Source organism: Primulina eburnea, chromosome 4, assembly GCF_022965805.1.
Source record: "Primulina eburnea isolate SZY01 chromosome 4, ASM2296580v1, whole genome shotgun sequence".
In the NCBI taxonomy this organism is placed as follows: domain Eukaryota; kingdom Viridiplantae; phylum Streptophyta; class Magnoliopsida; order Lamiales; family Gesneriaceae; genus Primulina; species Primulina eburnea.
The window spans coordinates 23,967,294-23,990,161 of NC_133104.1; the positions used below are offsets into that span (position 1 = coordinate 23,967,294).

The 22,868-nt window shown below is 37.6% G+C and overlaps 1 protein-coding gene across 1 annotated transcript; it reads right to left on the bottom strand.

Moving 5' to 3' along the window:
• Positions 1–19,325: 19,325 nt before the first annotated feature.
• LOC140830136 (uncharacterized mitochondrial protein AtMg00860-like) lies at positions 19,326–19,664 on the bottom strand. The gene has a single exon (XM_073193419.1). It carries the CDS (start codon positions 19,662–19,664, stop codon positions 19,326–19,328), a length of 339 nt encoding a protein of 112 aa, XP_073049520.1.
• Between the last annotated feature and the right edge of the window lie 3,204 nt (positions 19,665–22,868).

Genomic DNA, 22,868 nt, shown 5'->3' on the forward strand with positions numbered 1-22,868 from the left:
GCTGAGGAAGTATATGGCGAATCCTTCGCATGTCTTGAACTTTGAGCCGTGGCAGCTCACTCCGAAAAGAAAAGGGCACGCTTCAAAGTCATATCAGCTTAAGAGAAGCATTCAGTCCAGTCAAGGGAACTCTTTACAAATATATCAGCTTAGATTAGAAGCGTATTTCCTTTAGTGTGTGAGAACATCCTTGTTCAGTTTTCACACACAAACACTCTCAACCACTCAAATACAGTCTAAAAAAAAGACGTTAAACTTGTGTATGTAGTCTTTCTCACATAGACATTACAGAAATGTTGACTGGAATGTGTTGTCTTCAGTCTAAGTCTAGGAGTTCAGTTTAGGCAGTGGGTAAGTCCTAGCTGAGTGGGTTTATACAAGTAATTTTATAAATCAAAGTCTTCTAGTGGATCCTACCCGAGGCGGTGAAGGGGTGACGTAGAAGCAGTTGAAGTCTCCGAACATCCATAAACATATATTTTGTATTTAACTGATTAACTATTGCTTTCAAACTCTTTTGATCAGTTGGAGTATTCGTCAGTTCAGTTGACACCATAACTAAACTGAAAATGCAAAAACTAATCTGTCTTTTTTCGGTTATTCAGTGTACATAAGATAAAATGCTTTCTAAGTTAACAGTCTTCTTCACGAAAGATTACTTCGAGTTTCTTCCGCTTGATTTTTTAACCAAACTCGATTTAATTCATCGGTGTTAATATTCTTAGAACACGAGCTATTGCAGCTCATTGGAGAATATTTTGTTTGAAGCATCCCAAAGATGTTGAGCAAACGATCCTTCAGATACCGATTCAATCAAATGGCTTGAAGCCATGCAATCTATTTATTCGAACCAAGTTTGGACATTAGTAGATCCGATCCAGCTGGGGAATCGTTCCCATAGGATGCAAATGGATCTACAAAAGAAAGCTTGGGGCGGATGGGAAGATATTGACCTTCAAGGAAAGACCGGTTGCAAAAGGTTATACTCAAAGGCAATGAATTGACTATGATGAAACTTTTTTACCAGCGGCTATGTTTAAACCCATTAGAATAATACTAGCCATAACATCATGATATGACTATGAGATATGAAAAATTGATGTAAAGACATCATTCCTCAATGGAGACATTAAAGAAGATATTTATATATTTCAACCTGAGGGATACACATCAGTAAAAAATGAGAATAAGGTATGCAAATTTCAGAGATCAATATATATTGTCTCAAGCAGACGTCCAGAAGTTGGAACCTTGGATTTTACAATACCATCAAGGAATTTGGTTTTGCAAAGAACCCTGATGAACCATGTGTGTACGATAAAGTTAGTGGGAGTGCACTAACATTCTTAGTAATTTATGTTGATGATATCATACATATTGGGAATGATGTAGAATTACTGCAATAAAAAAAAGTATGGTTAGCAAGTAAATTCTCTATGAAAGACATGGCTGAAGCATCCTGTATATTGGGAATACAAATCATAGATATAGATCAAAGAGAATGTTGATGCTCAGCCAAGTGACTTATATCGATACCATTCTTAAAAGATTCTCTATAGAAGAGTCCAAGAGAGGTTACTTACCAATATCGATACCAAAACTGACGAAGTAGAGATGATGACATGTATTACATATGCGTCAGCCATTATTGGTAGTATCACATATGATATTATATCAACGCCCTGATGTTGCTTACGCTCTTGAGTTTTATAAGCAGATATCAGGAAAACCATGGCCCAATACATAGCAAGGCCGTGAAAGATATTCTTAAGTACCTAAGGAGGATTAAGAACTTGTTCATGGTCTATGAGGGTGTAGAATTAAAATTGTAAGGCTACACTGATTCTAGCTTCCAAAGTGGCGTAGATGATTCGAAATCGACCTCTGTTTTTGTATTCATGCTCAATAGTATGGCTGTCTCTTGTAAGAGTTCCAAGCAAGACACCGTTGCAGATTCCACCACTGAATCTGAATATATTATCGCATCTGTTGTAGCCAAAGAGGTAGTTTGGATGAAGGATGAGGAATTGCGTTTAAGAGTTGGGCGTTATTCTTAATGGAGTTGATCCAGTCCCAGTGTACTGCGACAACACTGATTTCGTTGCTCAAGCAAAAGTACCAAGGTCTCATCAGCAATCCAAATATATAACTGAGGAAATTCTACATCATTCGAGAGATTGTGGGAAGAGGAGATATTTCAGTCGAGAGAGACGCTTCTACAGATAACGTTGTTGATCCGTTTACAAATCTCCCACCAGGACCATTTTTTTAGAAGATCACGAAACAATTGGATTAAAGCATATGGGTAGCTAGCTCTAGGGCAAGTGAGATATTGTTAAAGTAGATGCCCTGTAAACCAACGGCTGGCTAATGAATTTAATGAATCATTTGTAATTAATAGTCTTTACTTAAATAAAATTTACATTTCATGGTTTCGGTATACCCATGCAATCGACATAGATAAATACCTTGATTATAATTTAATATAAATTAATCGTAATTCGATCTTGAAATTCATTTGTAAACACTGTATATTCTAAATTCGTTCTTAGTCGATTCAGCCGCCTAAAAACTAGGATAAATGTAGCTTGAGCTTGAGACTAACATCTATGATGTTGTGTACCATGTTTCATGGTAAGGGTATAGAGATGTCCAATCATGCAGATAGGTAATCATATGATGATTGTAATGAACAACCCTCCCTCGGCCTTTCTAAGTGGTTATCATTCATCGAGAGGAAAAGTATGTGGTTTTGATTGTACATCATTAGTCCTTACAACCCGGGACAACACTGAATCTCTACATACTAAGATTGTGCTTTGACTCTTTTACCCACTCCGCGAGGGTCAAAAAGTGGAGAGGTTGTGTGCAATTGCGACATATGTAGGAGCCAGTACATTGTAGTCGGGAATTCACTGCTCACTTACGGGCATGAATATCCTATGTGATCTAACGAAATAGTAGTGCATGGAATATCTTGTCAGAGTGTAAGATGTATATCAGGGACAAGGGTTCTCTAGTTTTGAATACGATGACACTATGAATATTTCATGAATATATCACATAACTATCGAGTCTAATGGTTGCAAATTCAAGAAAGATATTGTACATTAATCATAACTGATTGATTCTTGCAGACACTATCAGTGATACCTGTGGAATCATATGGTGATGCTACTAGACGCTCTTATTACGATTCGATGAGTTTAATCAAAAAATGATTTATGACATTCTCATGATCAAATGTTGGTGAATGAAATGGGCAAATTAGGATAAGCCCAAAAAAATAAAAATATCTCGAATGACAAAGAGTTGTGAACTCACGGCTAGCTGTATCCCTGAACCATTGAGGTTCACATAACGCACTGGATCATTTGTTTCCGTTGAAATAATAAATTAAACGAGTAGACTTTATATAAAATTACGAAATAGTAAATTCAAAGAATTGAACTTATGATAAATTAAAATTTAGAGAGAATAAATTCAATAAATTGAATTTATAAAATTTGAGAATTTAAAATATTAAACTCAAAAGTTGAGTTTATTAACTAATAAATTAAATGTAGTGGAAAGTATGTATAATGAGCTTATAGAAGTACAAGTTTAATATGCTAAATAATTAAAGTTTTTAATGAATTTTAATATAATAATTAATTAAACTAGTTGAACTAGTAAAATTAATTAACCAAGCCTATTAAATTTATTTAAAGAACTCTTAGCCCATAATTAAAGTAATTAGGTTAATGATTTATCATTAAGAAAAGAGGTCACAAAACCCTAGACTCCAACACACAAATTTTCGAAAAATCTCTCTCCCCCACTCTCCAATTTTTGGCCACTTCAAAAAAAAAAAAGACAAAAGAAAGGTGTGACCTGGTTTTCGTCTTTTATCTCAAAACGAAAAGGAACAAACACTCTATTCGTGTAATGGATTAGAGATTGAAGATTTCAGGAAGAACGTTCGTAGGGAATACTACAAGAACTATTTCCGCTAACCCCGAAATAGTCTATGCCAAGTGATTGATTCACTAAAGTTATAATTATTAACACTCTATGAATGTTTTTATTGTCTAAATCATACAAGTGTTCTGATGTATTATTTGAATGTAAAATTGAAATTTTAAAACTTTCGCTGCGTTTTGGATGCGAGAAAACCGATTATCCCACATCAACAATCTAGAAATGACTCGGATTAAGTAACCAAATAATTTAAACTCAAAAAACCACATAATAACATAACTAAGCAACCAACCTACACATCTGTTAGAGTAGATGCCCTGCAAGCCAACGGTTGGCTAGGGAATTTATTGACTCAAGTGAAATAAACAATCTTTATTTTAATATAATTTAATTTTTTATGGTCTTGTTATACTTTATCTGTATACCCATGCAAACATCATAGATAAAGTCCTTGATTATGCTTTAATACAAATGAATCGTAATTCGATGTTGAAACTCATTTGTAAACACTGCATATTCTAAATTCGTTCCTAGTCGATTCAGCCGCCTAAAACAGGGATAAAAGCCGCTTGAGCTCGAGACTAGCATCTGTGATGTTGTGTACTGCGTTTCTTGGTAAGGGCATAGTGATGTCCAAACATGCAGATGGGTAGTCATATGATGATTATACCGAACAACCCTCCATCGGACTTTCCAAGTGGTTATCATTCATCGAGAGGATAAGTCCGTGGTTATGATTGTACACCATTAGTCCTTATGACCCGGGACAACACTGAGGCTCTATATGCTAGGGCTGTGCTTTGACTCGTTTACCGGCTCCAGGAGAGTCATCAGGTGGCGAGGTTGGGTACAGTTGCGACACATATAGGAGCCAGTGCATTGTAGTCGGGGATTCACCGCTCACCTACGGGTGTGGATATCCTGTGTGATCTGATGAAATAATAGTGCACGGAATCTCTGGCCAGAGTATGAGATGTACGTTAGAGAAGGAGTTCTCAAATAGTACACGCGATGCCACTATTATAGTTATCACAAAGTTATCGAATTAATATGCAACCCTCGATGAACCAATGGTTGCAGATTCGATCGGGATATATGAGATGAAGGGACCGTACTGTACGCTAATCATAATCGACTGGTTCTTGCAGGCACTATCAGTGATACCTAGGAAATCATGGGGCGATGCTACTAGACGCTCTTACCATGATCCGATGGGTGCAATCAGAAATGAGTTCTGACATTCTTGATCAAGGTGTTGATGAAAAGAATGGGGCTAACTAGGGTAAGCCCGAATAAAGGATTATGTCCTGAATCACAAAGAGTTGTGAACCCACGGCTAGCTGTATCCCTGAACCATTGAAGGTCACACAAGTACTGGATTGTTTGTTCCCATTGAGAGAATAAATTCAAAAGTTGAATTTATATTATATAGTAAATTCAAGGAGTTGAATTTATGATAATTAAATTTTGAGGGAATAAATTCAAGGAGTTGAATTTATAAAATTTGAGAATTTAATTTATTAAACTCAAATGTTGGGTTTATTAAATATTAAATTTTGGAGGTGATGAAAATTCAAGGAGTTGAATTTACAATTTAAATAATAAATTCAAATGTTGAATTTATAAATATATTTAATTTATTAAGCTCAAATGTTGAGTTAATTAATTAATAAATTAAATATGGTGGGCAATATGTTTAATGGACTTGTCGGGGTACAAGTCCAACATAATAAATAATTAAAGTTTTGATGGGCTTTGATTAAATTAATTAAACTAGTTGGACTAGCCCAATTAATTAAATCAAGCCCATTAATGTTAATTATGTAATTAAGATATTATTTAATTATAAATAATACATGGAAAAGCCTAAACCTAGCCCACCACTATGAAAACTTACGTGAGCCTCCAAAAGAAAAAGTTTTTTCTCGGCCACTTGGTTTTGAGAAAGAAAAATTGTGCCGTCTCTCAATTAATTTCTCTCCTACGCAAAAATCTTCCATATTTTCTAGTGTAAATTGGAAGAGGAACACACTATTCAGTCGTGGACCTAATTAGAGTGAAAGAAAGGAGTCTCTTGAAGAAAGTTCGTAGGGATTCATCAAGAGCCAGATCTGTTATACCGGATCGGTTGGTGTCCAGTGATTAATTCACCAAAGGTATAACTTTTCTAAACATCCAATGTTTATTTATGATAAAATCATACGAGCGTCCAAATATATTTTGATTGTCAAAATAAAATAAAATTTTAAAACTTCCGCTGCGTTTGGGCACGTAGAAAACCGTGATCCAACAGTGGTATAAGAGCCAGGTTTTTTCTAAATCGTATGGTTTTGATATATTGAATAATTTATTTCTAACAACACAAGAAAAGTTTTCAGAAAATTTAGCACCACGAAAATTTATTTTTCCAGATTTTCGAAAAAAAAAAAAAAAAATTAATCTGCCCGGAACTGTGCGCGCACGGCAGCGCGCAGGCGCCGGACGCCTGCGCGCACAGCGCTAGCGCAGGCGCCGGACGCCTGCGCGCACAGCGCTAGCGCAGGCGCCGGACGCCTGTGCGCACCGCACTCGCACAGGCGTCAGACGCCTGCGCGCGGCGTCGGCGCGCTTGTGCGCCCCGCGCTAGCGCAGGCGTGCGACGCCTGCGCGCGACGTCGGCGCGCCTGTGCGCGTTCTGCGCGCACAGGGCCGCTGCCGCTGCCCGAAACGTTCGGGCAGCGGGCGGGCGGCTGCCCGGGAGCGTCTCGGGAAGCGCGCTGAATAATGGGCTTGAATTGTTTGGGCCTGAGGTGCGATTTTCTGATTTTTCAAATTTTTGGGTAAAATTGATATTTTTGAAAATTGGTTCAATTTTTATTTTGGAAAATTGATTTTCAGAAAATTAATAATTTTCTTGTGAAGTAAATAATTAGAATATGATTTTAATTATTTATGGTAAAAATGAGTTTTTACAAGAAATCAATTATTATTGATTTAATTGGAAATTAAATAAAGAAGTTTATTTAATTTATTAAATCTTTTAATAATTGTGGTGGTTAGTGATAAAATTATTAGATATATGATTTATCAATTAATTAAATTGTTTAATTAAATTGATGTTAATATTTGATATTAAATGCATGAAGGATGATCGAGAGCCTTGACCAATGTGTTAGGTGTATGTTAGGATATTTTACTGTTTTATTCGTTTTTAATATTTGATATTATTAAAGTGAGCTTGGTTTATGGCCCGTTTCCACCCCCATGAGATGTATCCCTTATGTGCCATGGCTATTTAAATGTAATTATTAGAAATAGTGGGAGATCAAGACTGGAAGATGGTGGGCCCGATGAACGAGATGAAGACATGTAAAATATTGGAAGCTCTCGTAATAGTTGCATTTGCATCCCTGCATTCACCTAGGTTTTGGACCTGGATCCATGTTTGGCTCACATGGATCTAATAGTGTTGGCGATCGATCATCCTTATTTATTGTTGAATATCATATTATGATATATGCGATATATAGTAGTATGCATGTATGTATATTATTAGATAATATAGTTTCATGAATCCGGCAAACATACAAACTCGTGGCACGCGATTTTTAAATTAAAATGATGAGACAATTTTAAAATTAAAATCCTTCATTTTGAATATGATTCAAAATTTATATCAAACCAAAAAAGTAAAAATTAAAAGAGTTTAATTTTTTCTTGCCTTCCATCAACCGTGCTTGCATGTTGATCGCTACCCGCGGACAGTGTCTGGCTCATATTATTGGGGAGGCCTGTACGCCGGAAAACTGTGACTTCCACTGGACATATGATGTGAATTGAGTGGAACTCCCTTGACTTCGGCTCATATTATTGGGGGAACTCATGGCGACCGTCTACTACAATTCAATATTGATGGGTTGGTTTGACACGTGAAAATAAACGGCGTCATATTATTGGGTCCTTATTTAACGTGAGGCAAAACACGCGGAGGTTGCATAGGGATGCAATTGGATTCTACCTTTTAGAAATTATAATTGGCTGATATTATTCGGGATTATAATTGGCTAATTGGACTCTACGTGCCCACTAAGGAAATACGATTTCCCTTTTTCATCAGAGGGTGGTGGAAATGTCAAAATAGTGGGAGGGAGATTTATAAAATAAAATCCATATTTTATATCTTAAAATTATTTTAAAATAATCAGCAACAATTAATCTGTTTCCATATTAGTACATTTTCGATTTCGTCACGTAAGACATTTCTGTTGTTAACAAGCTAACCGAATCTAATTTTCAAGACTGGTTGGGAAAATTGTTCTGAATTCGGAGAAAATGGCATACACACTAATGTCAGTCCTGCTGAACTGACAAAGCATGCAACATGGTAGGACCATAGTATACAAACTAAAGTGTAACATGCTCGCTTCTTTGTCAAATGAACTGTAGAGACAGTTTGAGGAAGTGTTGAATGCTGCTGACATTCGAATGCACGTGCAAGAGTTGCATGGCGCATGAAACTATGCACACCACTTTCAAGGAGCTCATGACTACACGCATGCAAGACAGGCTTTGGCCCATGAGCATGGTGTACGTATGACTGGGCTTATTAAGAATGTGATGGGTCTGGAATATGTGATTCCTAACGAGTTTCTAGATAACATCAATTTGTTATATTTCTCTTCCTCATTTGACGTGGTTATGGTGAATTGAATAAGATAGATGATAGCCTTGAAGAGCTATTCAATACGCTTATAACTTATGAGATCACCATAAAACAGGGAATTGTTGTTTTTTCTAATGGGCCTCTCGTCAAACGAAAAATAGCCCACAAGGTAAGAGAAAGAAATGTTCCGCCCCTCACAAGAAAAACAATCCCAATAAGAGACAAACTCTGAAAGACACTTAAAAGGCCTACAAAGCCCGATAAGTTAGAACATATTTATTTCGCTGCAAGAAGTCCGGACATAAGAAATTATATGTGCCAGAAATGTTCTGGAAATGATAAGTGAATGTCCAAGTAAACATTATTTCAACAACAAACAAAAGAAAGTTAGATGATCCAAATCCCACACAAATATGGCACGCTAGACTAGGTCATATTTCCCAAAGAAGGATGCACAAACTAGTGGGAGAAGGCATGTTTGACTTGTCAAACATAAATTCTCTACCTACTTGTAAATCCTGTCTAAAAGGAAAAACGACTAAGACTCCATTCGATGGAAACGTGGAACGTGCGCATGGTCTACTGGATTTGATCCACACAGACGTTTGTGGCCCGCTAAGTGTTAGCACAAAATATGGGCAATCATACTTCATTATCCTTACTGATGACCATTCGAGGTATGGGTATGTTTATTTGATGAAACACAAATCTGAAGCATTTGAAAAGTTCAAAGAGTTCAGATCTGAAGTATAAAATCAGCTGGAAAGAAGTATTAAGGCATTTCGATCTGATCGAAGTGGAGAATACTTGAGTGCTGATTTTTTGGGATTATCTAAAAGAGAATGTGATTCTCACAGTGGACTCCACCAGCAACACCACAATTGAACGGTGTTTCTGAACATTGTAAGCGAACCTTGTTGGACATGGTTCGATCAATGATGAGATTCATTGAATTGCCTACATCGTTTTGGGGTTTTGCGCGTGAAACTGCGGCAATGTTGTTGAATAATGTCTATACTAAAGCAGTGGATAAAACACCATATGAGATATGGATGGGAAAAACTCACAAATATTCTTACGAGAGAATATGAGGATGTCCTGCTTACGTGAAGCAGACAGTGGAAGACAAATTGGATAGTAGATCCACTTTGTGCTACTTTGTAGGATATCCAAAGAATTCTGTTGGATATTATTTCTATCATCCCAATGAAGCAAAAGTGTTTGTTTCAAGAAATGTCACCTTTTTGGAAAGGGAATTTCTATTAGATAGAAAAGGCAAGATGATAGAATTTGAAGAAATTCAATATACTCCCTCAGAAGTTGAACCCATTTCCCAAGAACCAGTAGTTGAAGTACAAGCTCCTAGAAGGTCTGATAGGGTTATTAGACCGCCTGCAAGATATACGCTTCTTCATGAACAAAGTCACGATGAGCATTGTGTTGGATGTGATCCAATGGATTTCAAAGAAGCAATATCTGATACTGATTCAACCAAATGGCTTGAAGTCATGCAGTCAGAAATGGACTCTATGTATTCAAACCAAGTCTGGACATTGGTGGATCAACCTGAGGGAATCGTTCCCATAGGGTGCAAATGGATCTACAAAAGAAAGCTTGGAACGAATGGGAAGGTAGTGACCTTCAAAGCAAGGCTGGTTGAAAAAGATTATACTCAAAGGCAAGGAGTTGACTATGAGAAAACTTTTTCACTAGTTGCTATGTTTAAGTTTATTAGAATACTACTAGCCATACCAGCATAGTATGACTATGAGATATGGCAAATGGATGTAAAGACTGCATTCCTCAATGGAGACATCAAAGAAGAAATTTATATGTCTCAACCTGAGGGATACACATCAGTAGGAAGTGAGCATAAGGTATGCAAACTTCAGAGATCAATATATGGTCTCAAGCAGGAATCAAGGAGTTGGAACCTCGGATTTGATAGCACTATCAAAGATTTTGGTTTTGCTAAGAATCCAGAGGAACCATGTGTGTACAAGAAAGTTAGTGGGAGTGTAGTGACATTCCTAGTACTTTATGTTGATGATATCCTGCTCATTAGGAATGATGTAGGATTACTGCAATCAACTAAAGTATGGTTAGCAAGTAAATTCTCCATGAAAGACATGGGTGAACCATCCTATGTATTGAGAATACAAATCTATAGAGATAGATCAAAAGGATGTTGGGGCTCACCCAAGCGATTTATATCGATATCATTCTAAATAGATTCTCTATGGAAGAGTCCAAGAGAGGATACTTACCAATGTGTCATGGTACTACTCTATCTAAAGCTATGTGTCCCAAAACTGATGAAGAGATAGAGATGATGACACGTATTCTATATGCGTCAGCTATTGGTAGTATCATGCATGGTATGATATCGACACGTCCTGATGTTGCTTACGCTTTGAGTGTTACAAGCAGATATCAGGCGAACCCTTGTCCAATAAATTGGAAGGCTGTGAAAGATATTCTTAAGTACTTGAGAAGGACTAAGAACTTGTTCATGGTCTAAAGGGGTGGAGAATTAAAATTGGAAGGCTACACTGATTCTAGCTTCCAATGTGACATAGATGATTTGAAATCAACCTCTGGTTTTGTATACATGCTATATGGTGCGGCTGTCTCTTGGAAAGGTTACAAGCAAGACATCGTTGCGGATTCCACCACTGAAGCTGAATACATTGTTGCATCTGATGCAGCAAAAGAGGTAGTTTGGATGAGGAATTTTGTCCAAGAGTTGGGCGTTATTCCTAATAGAGTTGATCCAGTCCCATCGTACTGTGACAACACTGGTGCCATTGCGCAAGCAAAGGAACCAAGGTCTCATCAGCGATCCAAATATGTACTGAGGAAGTTCCACATCATACGGGAGATAGTGGGAAGAGGAGACATATCAGTTGAAAGAGTCCCCTCTGCAGATAATGTTGCTGATCCACTTACATAGCCCTTGCCAGGACCATTGTTTGAAAAGCATCGCGAAGCAATGGGATTAAGGGTAGTTGGCTCTAGGGCAAGTGGGAGATTGTTAGAGTAGAAGCCCTGCAAGCCAACGGTTGGCTAGGGAATTTATTGACTCAAGTGAAATAAACAATCTTTATTTTAATATAATTTAATTTTTTATGGTCTTGTTATACTTTATCTATATACCCATGCAAACAGCATAGATAAAGTCCTTGATTATGCTTTAATACAAATGAATCGTAATTCGATGTTGAAACTCATTTGTAAACACTGCATATTCTAAATTCGTTCCCAGTCGATTCAGCCGCCTAAAACAGGGATAAAGGCCGCTTGAGCTCGAGACTAGCATCTGTGATGTTGTGTACTGCGTTTCTTGGTAAGGGCATAGTGATGTCCAAACATGCAGATGGGTAGTCATATGATGATTATACCGAACAACCCTCCCTCGGACTTTCCAAGTGGTTATCATTCATCGAGAGGATAAGTCCGTGGTTATGATTGTACACCATTAGTCCTTACGACCCGAGACAACACTGAGGCTCTATATGCTAGGGCTGTGCTTTGACTCGTTTACCGGCTCCAGGAGAGTCATCAGGTGGCGAGGTTGGGTACAGTTGCGACACATATAGGAGTCAGTGCATTGTAGTCGGGGATTCACCGCTCACCTACGGGTGTGGATATCCTGTGTGATCTGATGAAATAATAGTGCATGGAATCTCTGGCCAGAGTATGAGATGTACGTTAGAGAAGGAGTTCTCAAATAGTACACGCGATGCCACTATTATAGTTATCACAAAGTTATCGAATTAATATGCAACCCTCGATGAACCAATGGTTGCAGATTCGATCGGGATATATGAGATGAAGGGACCGTACTGTACGCTAATCATAATCGACTAGTTCTTGCAGGCACTATCAGTGATACCTAGGGGATCATGGGGCGATGCTACTAGACGCTCTTACCATGATCCGATGGGTGCAATCAGAAATGAGTTCTGACATTCTTGATCAAGGTGTTGATGAAAAGAATGGGGCTAACTAGGGTAAGCCCGAATAAATGATTATGTCCTGAATCACAAAGAGTTGTGAACCCACGGCTAGCTGTATCCCTGAACCATTGAGGGTCACACAAGTACTGGATTGTTTGTTCCCGTTGAGAGAATAAATTCAAAAGTTGAATTTATATTATATAGTAAATTCAAGGAGTTGAATTTATGATAATTAAATTTTGAGGGAATAAATTCAAGGAGTTGAATTTATAAAATTTGAGAATTTAATTTATTAAACTCAAATGTTGGGTTTATTAAATATTAAATTTTGGAGGTGATGAAAATTCAAGGAGTTGAATTTATAATTTAAATAATAAATTCAAATGTTGAATTTATAAATATATTTAATTTATTAAGCTCAAATGTTGAGTTAATTAATTAATAAATTAAATATGGTGGGCAATATGTTTAATGGACTTGTCGGGGTACAAGTCCAACATAATAAATAATTAAAGTTTTGATGGGCTTTGATTAAATTAATTAAACTAGTTGGACTAGCCCAATTAATTAAATCAAGCCCATTAATGTTAATTATGTAATTAAGATATTATTTAATTATAAATAATACATGGAAAAGCCTAAACCTAGCCCACCACTATGAAAACTTACGTGAGCCTCCAAAAGAAAAAGTTTTTTCTCGGCCACTTGGTTTTGAGAAAGAAAAATTGTGCCGTCTCTCAATTAATTTCTCTCCTACGCAAAAATCTTCCATATTTTCTAGTGCAAATTGGAAGAGGAACACACTATTCAGTCGTGGACCTAATTAGAGTGAAAGAAAGGAGTCTCTTGAAGAAAGTTCGTAGGGATTCATCAAGAGCCAGATCTGTTATACCGGATCGATTGGTGTCCAGTGATTAATTCACCAAAGGTATAACTTTTCTAAACATCCTATGTTTATTTATGATAAAATCATACGAGCGTCCAAATATATTTTGATTGTCAAAATAAATTAAATTTTAAAACTTCCGCTGCATTTGGGCACGTAGAAAACCGTGATCCAACAACATCAAGTATGAAAAGTCGTTCACCACATATAATTGACAATTTTCGTACTTGGGTTGCTCTTAATTGGCGAAAAACATTCCATCATCTTGTGATTTGGAAGGGGATGAGCAATTCTAATTATTTGGGGTGGGCTGGTTATTTAAGTAATTTAAAAAAAGGGTTGGGTACAGCCCTTTAATAAATCTTTCTCTGCGTTCAATTAAATCTCTTCCCCTCTTGGGTGGAAGTTGACTCAGCTGCAGCTATATTCATCATCAATGGGAATCACACAAGCTGGGATCTTTCTTCAGTTCTGATTCAGAATATTCGGCTCACACATTGTATTTTCTGCACATCTATAGTGAAGGGAATTCGGTTGCCAAAGCGTTGGCAAACTTGGGGTGGACTCAACGGATTTGCCAAGAATTTCATGAAGATCAACTACCTGCTCGTATTTGTGGCATTTGCATGTTAGATAGGGTTAGTTGTCCTTTTATTCGATTAGTTCCAAAACTTTTTTGGAAAAAACATTTGTGAGACGGTCTCAAGGGTCGTATTTTGTGAGACAGATCTCTTATTTGGATCATCCATAAAAAATTATTACTTCTTATGCTAAGAGTATTACTTTTTATTGAAAATATCGGTAAAGTTGACCCGTCTCACATACAAAAATTTGTGAGACCGTCACAAGAGACTTATTCAACTTTTCTTGTTAAATTTGAGTTGCATTAAATTTATTTATTTGTGAGGTATGGTTCGGTCATCATTTCATGTAAATTCTTTTTTATTAGAATAAAAAGATAGGAGTCCGTCAAACCTTTTGATTAGAATAAACAGGTAGAAGTCTATCAAACCTCCCATTATGACAATGACTGTCTTTATAATTTTATTTATTTATTCTCCTTTATGCCAAGAAAATAACATATTTTGAAATCATATTAGAGTTAAGAGGAGGGTAAATAAATTTGTTTTCATATTTTTTTCATTTCAGGTTATTCTTAACATTTTTCAGGTTGTTAAGAGTGTTCTTGAATGGATAGACTTGCTGGACCACTAAAAAGTGTAAGTGCGAAAACAATACGGCTTGACTAGTGGTAATTTATACTTGGCAGTTTAACAATAGATGACTTAAATTGGAATTTACGGGAATGTAAGTAATGATACAAATATATTTATAGATGTTCGGAAATAAAATTCTTACGTCATCCGTTCTTCTACTTAGGAAAGTTTCTATTGAAAGACTTTGATATTACAACGTCTTGTAACAACCTACTTCAATCAGGACTTATCATCGCCTAACTAAGCACTTAGCGATCATTTTATAGTTCTGGATATTTAAGAACCCTCGGTTCATCAGACAACAAACAAAAAACCCAAAGGCCAGATTTGATGGCTTGAGTTGTTGGTGTAGCACAGATTGATCCTTCATGATAGATATAATTCTGAAATAAGCGTGTGATTGAATGAGCCATTAAGTCTGAGACTTGGTAGCAACTTGATCAGTGGTGAGTAGTGTCAGCTTCTTTGCCATAGACTCAAATCACGTAGGACATCTCTCCTAAAGTTTTCAATAGCAGCAACATGATCAATCTGCTTGATTTCAACATTGTTGAATATTTTTTAGAGATCCATGAGTTGTGTGTAAGCTTGATTGATCCGCACTTTAGAATAAACATCGTCAAATTCTGAGAAGACATTAAAGTTGAAATCAGAAAGGCTTTTCTTCAAGAACTCTAGAGCTTGATTGAAGACGAAGCTGATGGAGAGGAGGAATAAAAGAGTTTATGTCTCGAAGATCACCGGCGTTGTCAGTGTCCAGAATTTGCAGATTTTCGGGCCATTGTTCAGCTACCTCTTCTAGATTTCTAAGTCATGTTTGGACTAGTTCAAGCTGTCATGAAAAGATAATAATCTTCTTCCTGAACATATTTTTGGGTTAAGCAATGTTCACTTCAAATTTTTGTTCATCGGCTGGAGTTGTTGGTAATGATTCCACATTCAAAATGTCATCAACGTAATATGCCCCTTTCTTAGTTGTAAAATCTTCAATCATTCGAGAGGAGGGGCCCATCTTGATTTGATCTAAGTCAAACTGGGATAGTGACTTTACTACTTCATCCGCAGAGATAAGATGAATCTTTGGGACGTCTTCAGTCTACATCTTCTATGCTGGAGAAGATGGGGCTTATTCATCCAAATTTTCAGACCGGTCCTCTTGACCAATGGTCTGAAAAGCAGGAGTCTCAAAATTTTCGGGAGTTCTTCCACGCGGGTGGGTATCTCGACCTCTTGAACTGTTGATTCCATAGTGATATCAGGATCTGAGACTGATTTTTGGACAGATTCTGGTTGTGACATTCTTCAATTTCTATTTGCTTGTTAGCCACACTTTCACCAATTTAAAAAATAGCAGAGAAATCAAATTCTCTTCATCCTTTGGCAGCTCATACTCTTTACGTTTCAACTTCACGTTCATGGACCAGCACAATGCTTCCATCTCAAGTTGGACTTCTTATTGGAAGAACCAAGCTGATCTGATGTAACTAAGAGATCGCAACCGAAGAAAGAATTATCGGATTTAAATATATTAAGAACTGAAGTTCTTATAAGAATAAATAAGTCTAAAAATCGATGACTCAAAGCTCAATAACCATATGGAAGATCAGAACTGAAAACTTCACAAAACATAACTGAACAGACCTATGTAAACTGAAGTGTTCAAAACTGAGAATACATCAGTTAGAACGATATTGTCCAGTTGACTTGATCAGTCGACTAGTTTAACTCCTGATCAGTTAGCTGTGTCATCAGTTATATCAGATGACAAACTGTCAGTCCGTATTAAAGCTGTCACGCCCCGAGTTCGAAGCGTCGGTGACATCCGGCATTGTTTAACAATTATATTGAAAACAATAAAGCCTCGTATCAAATCAAACCAGTCTGAAAGTATTGTCTTACAATGACAATAAAATACAAAAGAGTTTCAAATAGCGGAAACGAAAGTAAAGCAAAATTCTTGAGTTTTGATCTTGATCTTCGATTCACCAACCCATAAAGCTTCTTGCTCTTCCTCATTCAGTTGCTCCTCGTTTTTATCTGAAATTTGTAAGGGGTGAGTGTTTTGGAAAACACTCAGCAAGTGGGGGTCGATCGATTCGAAAGATACATATAAAACTTAGTTTTCTTAAAAAGTTTCTTTAACAAACTTTCAAAACTTAATTTTTTTAACTTATCATGACAGAAGCGAATCGAATAAATGACAGAATTTATCAGATGATTCAGATCAATTCAGAAACAGATCAAATCAAACGGACACATCACTGTTACTCATCTCATTTCCATGGGCAAATTGTCCCCTATATGTTAGTCCTCTAAGGGGTGAGTCCAGAACATGGTTTTATACCCACCAATGGGGGCCAGAACAGAACATGGTTTTATACCCACCAATGGGGGCTAGAACAGAATTACAATTCTCGTCCCATGTCGAATTCAATTCGTAACAGTGCAACAGAATTCGGAAGTGCAATAGAACTTTTCAAATTTTCAGATTTTAGAGTTTTCATACGGTCACAACGGAATCAACGAATTTCGAAGCATAGAAGAGAACACATAATCGATCGAAATTTTAAACAGAACAGATAGCAAATTTCGAAAATGAAGACACACATAAATCCATGTCATGATATACATATTCAAGTTTAAAAATACAAACGTATATATATCAAAAGCCCACTTGCGATTTGTAGATTTTTGTACGAAGCTTGCTTTCAAAAAAAATCGGGCAGCAATTCGGCGTGACTTTAGCAAATGTTGTCGTTGATCGGGCAGCACTTAGACGCAGTATTGCAACTCCGGACTACACGAACTTTTCTTCTTCTCCCTTGCTTATGTTCGGCCGAATGCTTGAAGGGTGGGGAGAGAGCCGAAAATTTTGGAGAGTTTTTGAGGGATTTTTGAAGTGCATTCTTGCATGTGACTTTATGTGGTATTTATAGAAAATTCTTGCCCTTTCACCTAGCCCTTGGTCGACCACTTGGTGCCCAAGCAACATTAAATATGGCCAAGCTCCATATTAAGCACCAAAAAACTTCTCCTGCACCATAAATGTGTCCTAGCCCTTAGCTCCTCCTGCAGCTCATTCATGGGTTAACTCAAAGGTCATTTCTTGCATATTTAATTTGTCCAAACCTTTAGCTCCTCCCTTAGATCCCTTTTTGGTCATGTTTGGACAAGCTTGGTTGAGCTTCTTCGAGCTGAAAGTTTGCGTCCTTGAGCTAGGGTTTTACTCCTCCAGTGAAGACTCTTCGATGGATCTGGTTAGTTGCAGCTTGGCCTCCGATGAACTATTCCCCGAGCTTAGAAGCTACTTTCTCGAGTTAAATTTGTTGAAAATCTAAGTTAAAATTCAAGTTATTTAGTTAAAACGAAACCTGTTCATCCTCTTCAAATCGGCCCAGCTCTTTTGTCTATCTTGGGCTGCTTTGAGTCTTTCCTTGATCATGGCTACTTTTTCAACGGTTAATTGAACAAGCTCTGGTCCGGTAACAACTTTTTCTCCTACTTCGTCCCAATATAGAGGCGACCTACACTTTCTACCATACAAAGCTTCATACGGAGCCATCTCGATGCTACTGTGATAGCTGTTGTTATAAGCGAATTCTATTAGGGGTAATTGCTCCCTCCAATTTCTAGAAGAATCCAGTGCACATGCCCTCAGCATATCCTCGAGGGTTTGAATTGTCCTTTCGGTTTGGCCATCGGTTTGAGGATGATAGGCCGTGCTGAGAGTAACTTTGGTCCCCATAGCCTTTGGGAAAATTTTCCAAAATCTTGATACAAATCTTGGATCTCTGTCAGACAGTATACTTTTCGGTACTCCGTGTAGCTTTACTACGTTGTCCATATACAGGTTAGCGAGGTTATCCAGATTGTAGGTCATCCACACCGGTAAGAAATGTGCCGACTTAGTCAATCTGTCAATGATTACCCAGATTCCATCATGACCTTGTCTTGATTTTACTAGCCCGACTACAAAGTTCATGGAGATTTTATCCCACTTCCATGTTGGTATTTCTAATGGCTGTAAAAGTCCTCCAGGCCGTTGATGCTGTGCCTTGACTTGTTGACAGGTTAGACACTTGGAAACAAAGACAGCCACGTCTTTCTTCGTTCCATTCCACCCGTAATTATTTTTTAAGTCTCTGTACATTTTAGTACTCCCTGGATGTACCGAAAATCTCGATTTATGTGCCTCAGCCATTACCTCTTCTCGAATTCCATCGACGTTCGGCACAAACAATCCTCCTTTCATCCAGAGTATCACATTTTCATCAATTTGAAATTCTGGAACTTTTCTTTCTTGAATTTGTTCCTTAATTTTAAGGATGGAGGTGTCTTGACTTTGCTTCAATTTGATGGCCTCTCGGAGACCTGGTTGTACCGATAATGAAGATAAAATCACCTTCCCAAGGTTCCTTCGGCTCAACGCATCTGCCACCTTATTTGCCTTACCCGGATGGTAATTGATTGACAAATCATAGTCCTTGAGAAGTTCCATCCACCTTCGTTGCCTCATATTTTATTCCTTTTGAGTGAAAATATACTTGAGGCTCTGGTGATCAGTAAACACCTCACATTTTACTCCATAAAGGTAGTGTCTCCAGATTTTTAGCGCAAATACCACTGAGGCTAACTCTAGATCATGCGTGGGGTAATTCTGCTCATAGGGTTTCAATTGCCGTGAGGCAAATAGCAATTACCTGACCCTCTTGCATAAGCACACACCCTAATCCTCCCTTTGAAGCATCACTGTATATAGTGAAATTCTTACCATCTTCGAGTCTTGTCTTCAGGATCTCAAAACTTCTTTCACACGCTTCATTCCAAATAAATTTCGAATTTTTCTGAGTATGTTTGGTGAGTGGGATGGCTATCGAAGAGAATCCTTCCACAAATTTTCTATAGTAGCCATCTAAACCCAGAAAACTACTTACTTCAGTCACTGTCTTTGGTTGTGGCCAATCCTTGATTGCTTCCACCTTCTTAGAGTCTACTGACATCCCCAATTCAGAAATTATATGACCTATGAACGCCACACTTTTTAACCAAAATTCACATTTCTTGAAATTGGCGTATATTTCTTTTCTCGAAGTGTCTGAAAAGTGAGAGGCAGATGTTCTCTGTGTTCTTCTTCACTTGGTGAGTACACCAGAATGTCATCTATGAATACAACCACAAATTTGTCGAGGTATGATTTGAACACTTGATTCATCAGGTCCATGAATGCTGCAGGAGCATTGGTTAGGCCAAAAGGAATTACTGTGAATTCGTAATGTCCATACCCTGCCCTAAAAATGGTTTTAGGGATATCCTCAGTTTTGACTTTCAGCTGGTGATAGCCAGATATTAGATCGAGTTTTGAGAAAACTTTGGCTCCTTTTAACTGATCAAAAAGATCGTCAATTCTCGGGAGTTGATACTTATTCTTTATGGTTATCTTGTTTAACTCCCAGTAATCAATACATAGCCTCATGCTTCCGTCCTTTTTCTTTACGAAGAGCATTGGTGCTCCCCACGAGGATGCACTAGAACGAACCTGCTTCTTATCCAGTAACTCCTGAAGTTGCTCCTTTAATTCCTTTAATTCAACTGGAGCCATTCGGTACGATGCCTTTGAGATTGGCGCAGCACCAGGGACCAAATTGATTTCAAATTCCACTTCCCTATCGGGTATATCACCTGGTAATTCTTCGGGAAACACATCTCGAAATTCTTGAACAATCGGTATATCCTCCATTTTTGGAATTTCCTCTCCCTTGACTTCATTGACCATTGCCAAATAAATCTCTTCTCCTCCTTTTATGGCCTTCCAGGCTCGTGAGGCAGATAACAGAGATTTTCTTTCTTTGGATTTTCCGTGATATACGACTTCCCCTTTAGCCGGAATTTGATGTCTAATATCTTTCTTTTGACAGTCTACTATGGCATGGTTTTTAGCTAACCAGTTCATTCCAAGAATAATGTCAAACTCAACCATATTGAGTTGAATTAATTCCACTTCAAAAGTTTGTTTGCTGATACACATTTTACAGTTTCGATACACTTTGTGGGTTTCAATTGTTTTGATGGCAGGTGTTGCTACTCTTAATGGTTCACTAAGAATATCGTGCTCAAGTTTAAGCTTTTTAGCAAATCTTTTAGACACAAATGAATGTGTAGCACCACAATCAAACAAAGCATATGCAGGAATTTTATTGAGTAAGATGGTACCTGCCACAACTTTGTTGGTGTTATCAGTTTCCTCTTGGGTTATTGCATAAACCCAAGCATTAGCCTTATTTTCATGTTTTTTACTGGACCTCGTCCCTTTGTCCTTGTTGCTTGGACAATCTTTAATTCTATGACCCACCTTTCCGAACTTAAAACAAGCGCCTGTATTCCGATAACATTCTCCAACATGCTTCTGTCGACATGTATCGCACCACTTTCTTCGGTGTTGCCTGCACTGTTAAAATTTCCTCTTGGAGGTCTGCCTGAAAGATTCGGCTTCTTAAATTTGGGGCCATTTTGAGTAGTTTGGTTGACCAAGGTCTCTTATTCCTGTTTACATCTTCACGGCGCTTAATATCTGTTTCCGCGCTAATTGCCGCGCCCATCAAATCAGTAAAATTGTTTGTTTTGAACACCGCCAAAGCCGATTGAATCCGGCTGCTCAATCCTTTCTTAAAACGATGTATCTTCAAGGTTTCATCATACATAATTGTTGGGACGTAGGTTCCCAGATCATTAAACCTTGAGGTATATTCCATTACCATCATATCTGGTGTCTGCCTGAAATTTTCAAATTCATTCAACTCTGCAGACGAAATTCAGCTGGATAGTATTAAAAATCTGCCATGTGATATCTTCCACTTCGGCTAGAGATGGTGATACGGTTTCCCACCATTTTCTTGCTCTGTCCTCAAGAAACGGTGTTACAACCTCTACTCTTAATTCTTCAGGCACCTCAAATAGGTGTAATTGTGATTCGACATTTTTGAGCCAATTATGACTGACTTCCTGGTCTGGGTTCCCGTCGAAAGTTGGAAATCGATTTCTTCGGAGGGATTCATAATGGTATTTAATCCCACGCGGTTGTGGTTCTTGAGGTGGTTGAATAGCGTTAGCCAATGGGTTTACGAATCCTTGAAACGTCGTTGCTACGATAGTAGTTATTGCCATCATATCTTCTTGACTGAGATTTACTCTCGGAGGTGGTGGTGGTGGGTTTTCATCTTGGTTGGCGCCACGAGAGTTACGATTGTTTCGGGGTGGTCTGCCTGCCATTTCCTATAAACATATATTTTATTAATTTATTCACCATAATGTAAAATCAAAATATTTTCATTAAATTTTGAAATTCATAGAATCAAAAGTTTCAAAACAAATGATTAAATAATTCTGAATACAACCAATGCCTAATCTAGAGTCCTTTCTCTACTCGTCTGTAACTTCTTCGTCCCCGACTGCTTCATTAATTTCTTCTTCCACATGGTTTCTTCTAGTTGTTCCATGAGTTCTTCCATATTGGCCATTTCATTCTGTAGATGCTCGATGTAATTCTGCAATTGTGTGTTGTGGTGATCGAGGTTGTTTACTTGATCATGTAGTTCTTGTATTGTTGATTGACTTACCTTCTCATCGATTTCTTGCTCCCCGATTCGTTCTTCCAGACGGCGCTGCATTTTGAGGAGACTATTATCTCGGATTTCGAGCATAAAAATCCTATCTTGCGCTTTCTTCAACTCTTTCTTGGTGATCTCGTGCTGACGCTCTGACTCTAGATGATAAGCAGCGTATTGTCTAACGTCTTCGCGTAGTTTCTTCTCTTCCACTCTGGTCTCACAAAGATCCTCCATCGTACATACGTTATTCTCATCCAATTGGTGGTTATCTCTCTCAAGTTTATCATTTTCTTCTTTCAGTGTTTTAATTTCTGACTCCTTTTCCTGAAGTTGTTTCTGAAGTTCATTTATAATCCTTTGAAAGTCCATGTTGGTTTCCTATAGGATAAAAAAAAACATTTTTATAAATAAGATACTCATGAATTTTTAAATATGCAATAATAGAAAGTTTCAAAATAATTGGGTACACATAATATGTTCTCAGTCACAAGTTTACTACAATCCAGATACTTTATTATAATGCTAATCTAATCGAACATCTCTCGGTCGTCGCTGTCACTGGCGCTGTCGTCTCCGGCCACCTCCATCGGTGCTACCTCC